Source organism: Neolamprologus brichardi, chromosome 14 (assembly GCF_056152115.1).
Source record: "Neolamprologus brichardi isolate AB-2024 chromosome 14, ASM5615211v1, whole genome shotgun sequence".
In the NCBI taxonomy this organism is placed as follows: domain Eukaryota; kingdom Metazoa; phylum Chordata; class Actinopteri; order Cichliformes; family Cichlidae; genus Neolamprologus; species Neolamprologus brichardi.
Window position 1 is genome coordinate 25,370,553 of NC_142117.1, and position 9,018 is coordinate 25,379,570.

Sequence of the window (9,018 nt, forward strand, 5' to 3'; positions counted from 1 at the left end):
ACACCCAAAGAGCCACTTGGACCCAGTTTCCACGCAAAAGAAAACACTGGGAGCCGCAAATACTTTTTGAAATCTAAAATGAAGATAACACTGTATATAATGTTTTTTACTTTTATGCTTTGTGTGAACAACTAAAGTAAGTAGTAGTAAGTTTATTTATTAAGCGCTTTTCACAGACAGGCTGTCACAAAGCGCTGTACACAAATATTAAATTAACAATACAATCAATAGACATTATACACAATGTAAAAGATCAAATGTAAATAATGTAAAGAATGTAAAATACGTAGATCAACAAAAGGCTTGTTTGAACAGAAAAGTTTTTAACTGCTTTTTAAAAGAATCCACAGAGCAAATAAGCTGTGTTGCTTATGAAATCCATGAAGTGCTACAGAGAAAATTACATTTTATTTATGTAATTAACACATTTTGAACTCTTAAAGAAATATAACAAAAGGAAAGACACCCAGCTGAACTAAAATGATCCAGCAAACAAAAACTGTTTGCTGCCACACTTATATCGCCTTTGTGCTTTTGGAGCCTTGACCTGACTTTAATAATTGTAAAAAAGTAATTGGAATTGGAATTAGTAATTGGAAAAAAGCACTATGCTGCTAAAAAAGGAAAAATAGATATTTGCAAAATTCTGCCTAAATATGTATTTTACCCGGTTAATGTGTGTGGCGGGGCGTGGGCTGCAGTGCCTCTGGGAGGTGGACGCACCTGAGCGGCACCCGCAATCACGCCTCGCCACCTTAAAGTCTGTGCTCTCTCTTGCTGTGTCCCATTTCAGGGTCTGCACCATTGACTGTAGAAAACATGGACGACGCGACCCTGCCTCCTACCATTGTGCAAAAATGAAGCCAAAATACCCCGCTTGTGGAGGCTGCCATCTTGCAAATTTGGAGCCAGAGTCTGTGACTTGAGGTAAAGCGACTGTGTAACGCTCCCGCCCACAGACCCGCTGGACGTGACCGCAAACACGCCCCCCTACACTTTTTACGTAGCCCGGCTGCTCGAGTTTTTTTGCTGGTTTACCGCGACTGACGACTTGTTTAATTAAGGTAAATACAACCACGTCACTGTTATAAAAAAGACACACAGCTTATCATCTTATAGTTCTAAAATCACTCTGTTGTTAATTCGTTAGTTAGCTTAGCCGCTAGCATACGCATTGTGTTGAAGGCTTGTTGCTAGCTAGTTAGCGATGCTACACACCTGCTACTCTTAATAGTCTTCAACACTTATGTTTTTTTTATCCATTTTTAGACAGCGATGAGATCAGCTGCACACTCCACAGAGGCCCAGAGTTACTGTTAATATCAAAAATATAATGCTGTCCTTTGAGATTTTAACATAAGACTGTGAGTGTAATGGATCTAAAACTGTTTAAATCTCTACAGCCTGGTAACATGGAGACTTTAAAAACAACAGCATGAGGTTTCAGTAGTGTAGTCTAATTTGTTCTTTTCATTTAATAATAGAGTCCATATTATATCAACAGCTACATTTACCCTGGAGATAAACTAGTGAGGGAGACCATCAGGACTAAGCTGGGTTTCCTGGGTCCAGAGGTTTGGAGAAACTTCTTCCCTTTCTTTCATCACAGCTGTCCTGTGCCATAAGTTCTGTTGACCCGCTGTAAGAGGCATCATTTAAGAAACACCAGGAAGACTGAAGCTCATGGCAGTGATCAAGCAGGACTCATGATCTTCACCAGCAGCTCCCTCACAGGGAAATCTTCAGCACTCCTCCGTAGGCCCGCCCCAGGAGATGGATAAACCCAGCATTTCATGAACACTGTGATGGAGACCTTTGTTTTGTGTAATGTTATAAATACTCTGATACTCCCCAGAGGCTCCGGACTTTTACATAAAGATATTATATTCAGTCCTGTAGAAAGTTATATATTTAAAAATATGTGATCCTCTCTGGTTACTCTGGTATGAATAACTCTGAATCACTTTATGGTAAATAACACTATCTGCAAAAAACTGTGAAAGAATTCCAGATGACAAGTTTGTAGTTCAACATACAAGTGACGACCTTTGACCTTCATCAGGTTTTATTTAATTGTGTTAGACAAAATCTCATATGCTCTTCATGCAGCTGAGTACATCAAGTGTTTAAAACGGAAGCTGTGCAGGTCTGAGATCAGCAGCTTTGTGAAACACCAAACTGAGGTCCTGTTAATGCTGATATATAGTGACACAGTTACATGAGTGATTAATCCTTTTGTTTTTTGTCGTTTTTGTTTAACTTTATCAATAAAACAGCTGCAGCTTTCACTACAGTACGTGTGGTACTTTAACCTTTGTACTGTTTTCATCAGTTCATTTTACAGTTAACATATGAACATGTTGGTTGATCTGTCTGCTGTCACTCGATGGGGCTGAGGTCTGAATCTGAGGGCAGCTCCTGTAATCACAAAGACAACAGAACCATCAAACTCAGATATAAATAAATAAATTTTAAATAAATTTTATCCCTCAATATTGAAATAAAGCTGATTCTTCTGTCCTCACACACTCAGGATCTGAAGTTCTTCTCTTACATTTTTTCAGTACAGTATTACAGTACACTACAGTACTTTAATCCATAGTTCCTGATTAATGAGGAGTTACTGAAGTACAAGCTTTTAAAAAAATTGTTTCTGTCTTTACAGATGTGGCAAGAGACTGAAAACATGCTGTTGTTTGCACATATTTAATATTCAGCTCTGCACAGGAGCTGAAGCAGGGTGCAGCCTGTTGCTTTTACAGTATAATATAATACTTGTAATAAAAGTACAGTAACAGTAATTAGTGACTGAGCAGCCCGGGGCGTTTCTCTTGATTTCTTCAGTAAATTCATTCACCTGCACAGATTAGCTAAACGAACCCTGACAGCCGAGTGCTCATTTTAGCTAGCTAGGTCTCAGGAGCTAGCTATGGACGGTAGTTACGGATTAGCTTACAAACACATTTAACTTACCGAAAAAGTGCAGCGGGGCCTCGGGTCCTTCTGTCGGGTAGTCCAGTTTACTGAAGAACATCTCAGGCTGTCAGGTTAAAACACTCGGTCGTGTTTTCGTAGCGTAAACGCTGGTCCTCCTCTCAGAGCCTACGCTCTATCTGCTATTCGCGAACAGAGATACGCAAGTTTATCCGTGACTGCAGCTGTCAGTCAAAGCTCTTATGATGACGATTCACCCTAATTTAACATCACCGCGGTAGGAATTAGAATCAAACTTATGGGAAAGGAGACCCCTTGAACATCAATCAGCGTGATGAGAACTATTGAAAACAAAAGAAAGAAGCTTTGGAAAAAAATTATCTAAGGAGAATTAATTTATTTTAGTCTGACCCCAGTCCCATCTGCTAACATGGAGGAGGCGGGGTTTATGACCTATACTGCAGCCAGACACCAGGGGGCGATAGAGACGTTTTGGCTTCATTTTTGGGGACCTGTCGCGTCGTCCATGTTTTCTACAGTCAATGGTCTGCACGCTTGAAGTACGCGCACTACGCGTACTACGTACGGTGTGTACTATAAGTACGAGAAGTGCGGAAGTTTGAGGCTTGTGAACTGTCATATGGCCAATATTATAGTATTGTCAGATTATTATGATATATACAGTGGGGCAAAAAAGTATTTAGTCAGCCACCGATTGTGCAAGTTCCCCCACTTAAAATGATGACAGAGACCAGTAATTTGCACCAGAGGTACACTTCAACTGTGAGAGACAGAATGTGAAAAAAAAATCCATGAATTCACATGGTAGGATTTGTAAAGAATTTATTCGTAAATCAGGGTGGAAAATAAGTATCACTGACTTTCAGCTTGTTTTGTTTGTGGATATATGACTGACTTTAATTATCCATAAAATCATCAGATTCTCTGTAAGATTAAGGTCGACTATATATATATTTAGAAGTAGAGGCTTTAAAACCAAGTTAACGCTGAAAGTACAAACATCACTAATGTCACATAACTTTGCCGGCATGTGGCCAACAGCAATGTTTTAATGTTCTTCGTTATTAAACATTCGCACATGAATGAAGTGACGTCATATTCAGTACTTGCTTTTGACAGTTCACTCTTCGGCCGCTCCCTTCTTGCGGCAAAATTATCCACACCCACCGCTGCGCTATGAATTGTGGGATATATGGGACCACGAAGCGTGCACCGGACCACGCTTGATATTTGGGGAAATCGACGGCGCATTTGGAGTATGCATTTGAAGTACACTTCGAATTGGGACAGCCGTCGTCACGTGGCGGTGACGTAACTGCACTTAAAATGCGTACTTCAAGCGTGCAGACCCTGAAATGGGACACAGCCCCTGCTGTTGTGTTGTCGGGCTGTGAGCTGAAAAGCAACAGCCGGCTGTATGCGTACAGCAACCGTGTGTGAAAAGTGGTCAATAAAGAGATGCTGAAAAGCATGTTTATGCAAACATCGTCGGGTCTGCCGTGATATGTTTACAATAAGACTTATGGTCCCGAACCTGTGCGCAGCATCTGCAAATCGGGGCTTTCATCTTTACGTTAGGACTGTAAGCTGTCATCTGTGAGGCGTGAGCGGTGTTTGTTTTAACATAGTTCATGGTGGAGCTGCTGACATAAGGTAATAACTGGCCTACCTGGGATCGAAAGTCTTGATAAATGCATGGCGTTTTGGCGGGTACACCAGCTTCCGCGAGTGTGATGCTTATTTTGAGCGGTGAAAAAATAATATAATATAATTTTATTTTTATATTTCAAAATCACAATAATCTTCCAATTTAGAACTACAAGTTAAAAAAAGAACTAAACACAAATAAAATACACTTCAGCTAAATAGTTCTAATTTATTTTACCAAACCACCGGGAGCCGCAGTATAAGGACAAAAGAGCCACATGTTGCCGACCCCTGACCTATTGAAACTATAAATGTTATATTGCATCTGATTCAATCAATAATGATATTGTAGAGTAGTGTAGTGTGTTGCAGCGCCACTCCTCTGGCCCCTCCTTTTCCTTCCACATAGAAGAAGCATGATGGTTCTGTTATTCATTTTTGCTGCTTCAAAATGTATAAATAAAGTCTGCATGTTTCACTTAGACTAGGTTACTTGCAATGCCACCCAGTGGTTCAGTTTTTACAGACAGCATGTCATTTACACAGAAGTGGCCAGAATTGGGGTGGGCACTTTTCCAACTGTTACTGGTGGCTTTTTTCTCTCAGGCAAAAGAACCTGTGTGCATGCAAAGAGGGGATACTGAGAATCCCCAGTTATCTAGGGATGGGGACATTATATTGGGGGGGATGTTCTCTTTTCACAGTAGCTGGAATGACCGAAAGGATACCTACATACAGAAACCACTGCCACTTCAATGCACGAGGTAAATAACATTATAAAAATAAATTTAATATGGATAAATGATCTAAGATGAAAAACTTTTTTCTCTTACTTTCTCTTGTTTTTCTTCATTAATATAACTGACTGATTTCAGTATCTTATGTGTTAGTGATCTATTGTCAACTTTTTCACTGTTTGAATGAAGTTTGAATTCCAGAGAATTCCGGGTCGCCCAGGCTATGCTTTTTGCCATCGAGGAGATTAATAACAGTACAGACCTACTGCCAGGAGTCTCTCTGGGCTATAAAATGTATGATACTTGTGGTTCCATTGCCCAAAGCATAAAAGTTGCACTAGCCTTGATGAATGGTAATCAAATTATTTTCACAGCACCTGAGGCCCCTTGTACCAAACCAGCACAAGTGCAGGCTATAATTGGAGAGACTTCTTCCTCTCCTTGCATGGCAATAGCTACCGTAATTGGGCCATTTAATATACCAATGGTGGGTAGGATAGCTAAAAATATTTTTTTCTGAAAACACAAATGTGACTCTTTAAAAGTTCTGATTTCTTTGTATTTTTCCATTTTAGATAGGCCTCTTTGCAGGGATATAATGTGCTTAACACAGTGAAAACTGAAATTAAATGTGGATGTGTGCAAAAAATGTTTTTTTATTTTTAATGGTCAGTGTGACTATAATCATTATTATTCCTTGTAACATCTTAAATTTTATCTTGTTCTTTGTCTTTTTCATGGCCTTTTTTTCCCCTCTTAGATCAGCCATTTGGCCACATGTGCTTGTCTCAGTGACAAAACCAAGTACCCATCCTTCCTCAGAACAATACCCAGTGACTACTACCAGAGCAGAGCCCTGGTCTATTTAGTAAAGTACTTTGGATGGACTTGGGTTGGAGCCATTCGAACCAATGATGATTATGGAAATAAAGGCATGGCAACATTCACAGAAACTGCACAGCAGCTGGGCATCTGTCTGGAATATTCTGTATCTTTTTTTAGGACAGATCCATATGAAAAAATTCAAAAGATCATTGACATTATAAAAGCTTCAACCTCCAAGGTGATTGTTGGCTTTCTGTCCCACTTTGATATGGATGTGCTATTACATGAGTTTTCTCTCAACAATCTGACTGGGTATCAGTGGGTAGGCAGTGAGTCTTGGATATTTGATTCACAAACCGCAAAAATGGATATACATCACATACTGGATGGTGCCATAGGTCTTTACATTCCCAAAGCACACGTCACTGGCCTGAAGGAGTTCATGCTGAATGTGAAACTTCTTAATTCATCTAATAATGATTTGTTTACTGAGTTCTGGGAGACACTATTTAGTTGTAAGTTCAAGGAGTTGAAGTCAACAGCAGAAAATCCAAGAGAGTGTACCGGACATGAAGATCTTACTGGAGTTCAAAATAGCTTCACTGACATGTCACTCATGCCTATGTTTAACAATGTATATAAAGGAGTGTATGCAGTGGCCCATGCCCTTCACAATATCCTTAATTGTAATAAAACATGTGAGAAAAATGTGCAGCTAGATCCATTAATGGTGAGCCTATCTACAATTATATTGTTCAAATCGAGTTACAAGAAGAATTGTTTAAATTTGAAGACAACATATGTTGATCATGTCATTAAGCCAGTGGATCTATTAAATGTCCTTCAGTATATTAACTGCCTTATTACATATGTTTTTAGATTTTGCAGCGCATTCTAAAAATTTACTTCAAAACAAAAGAAGGAGATGAGGTTTACTTTGATGAGAATGGAGATCCAGCAGCAAAGTATGAAATTATAAACTGGCAGCCAAGAAAAAACAGCATTGTGGAGTTTGTGACAGTTGGTCTTTATGATGCATCACTTCCTCCAGGCAAACAGCTGACTCTGCAAAATAACTCTTTAATCTGGGCAAGAAACTCAAAGCAGGTGAGTGATCAATAAACAATGAATACAAATAGGAAGCTTATTAAGTATAAAGAATTAATTATAACCAGGTATTATTATTTTAAAACATTTAAACTTCATGCATATAAAATTAAGAAACGATTGTAAAGATCATCATACATGCAGTTTATCCATGGTTATTATTGTACATTTATTCATACAGGTGCCTGTGTCAGTTTGCAGTGAGAAATGTCCCCCAGGAACACGCAAGGTTCTCCAGAAAGGAAGGCCTGTTTGCTGCTATGACTGTATAAGATGTGCAGAGGGAGAGATAAACAACATTACAGGTGTGGTAATATTTCAATAAAAACTTTAGAACTTTAATGAATTACAAGCAATATTACTGTTCATGTTCCAGCATATTTTTTCATTCTTTCGCAACATTGAGGAAACTCTTTTTCTATACATAAAGCAAATGAAGAGTGAAATATGGGGCTGTTTCAGCCTACTGTGAATAATATGAGCACACTCCCTGCTTCAAAACCTGCCGTATCTATCATAACTTTCGCTGTTGTTCCAGCACCAGTTGCTTTATACCACAGCATGTAATTTCTTGTTGCTGCAGTTTGTTCAGAATCAGTGTCAGTTTTATTGAAAAATGACCAACGATGTTTGAAGTTACTTATTTAACATTTCTCATATTGACTGTGCAAAAGCATTGTCAACACATTTTTTCTCATCTTCTCATTGTGTAGCTTTAACAGTAGCCTGACCAATGTAGAGTAATAGTGTGCTAGTGAGTATAATATGCTGTACAGTAGATTCAAACGCATAAATCTAATAAATCTCCAGAATTCTAACATTGTATTAACATTAATTTGCAGATTCTGTTACCTGTTTGAGATGTCCCCCTGAATTTTGGTCAAATGAAAGAAGAGACACGTGCATAAAGAAGGAAGCAGTGTTTCTGTCATATGAAGAAATTATGGGAGCACTCCTGACTGCTGCATCTTTATTTGGAACATGCATGACTACCGGTGTGGCATTAATATTCTTCAAATACAGGAAAACTCCTATTGTGAGGGCAAACAATTCTGAGCTGAGCTTCCTGCTGCTCTTCTCTTTGACTCTTTGTTTCCTGTGTTCTCTGACATTCATTGGTCAGCCCTCTGAATGGTCTTGCATGCTGCGACATGTAGCTTTTGGGATCACCTTTGTGCTCTGCATCTCTTGTGTTCTGGGGAAAACAATGGTTGTTTTGATGGCTTTCCGGGCAACACGTCCAGGTAGTAATGTTCAGAAATGGTTTGGACCTACACAGCAGAGACTCTGTGTTACAAGCTTTACTCTTATACAACTTATCATGTGTATAATTTGGTTAACAGTTTCGCCTCCTTTTCCATTTAAAAACTTTAAGGAATTTAAAGACAAGATCACCTTAGAGTGTGCTCTGGGCACATCTGTGGGCTACTGGGCTGTGCTTGGCTACATAGGACTTTTGTCTGTCTTATGTTTCATTTTTGCTTTTCTAGCTCGAAAACTGCCTGATAATTTCAATGAAGCCAAGTTTATTACCTTTAGCATGCTAATATTCTGTGCAGTGTGGATTACATTTATTCCAGCATATGTCAGCTCTCCGGGGAAGTTCAGTGTTGCTGTAGAAATATTTGCTATTCTTGCCTCCAGCTTTGGACTACTGATTTGCATTTTTTTCCCAAAGTGTTATATCATCTTACTGAAACCAGAAAGGAACACGAAAAAGAACATGATGGGGAAGGGTGCTCCATGA

General features: G+C 39.1%; 1 protein-coding gene across 1 annotated transcript; it reads left to right on the top strand.

Moving 5' to 3' along the window:
- The first annotated feature begins 5,238 nt into the window (after positions 1-5,238).
- On the top strand, positions 5,239-9,018 carry LOC102782148 (extracellular calcium-sensing receptor-like). Its single transcript, XM_035909763.2, has 6 exons — positions 5,239-5,366; positions 5,529-5,826; positions 6,100-6,894; positions 7,044-7,271; positions 7,453-7,576; positions 8,114-9,018. The coding sequence occupies exons 1-6, from the start codon at positions 5,290-5,292 to the stop codon at positions 9,016-9,018; spliced, it is 2,427 nt and encodes an 808-aa protein (XP_035765656.2). The 5' UTR covers positions 5,239-5,289.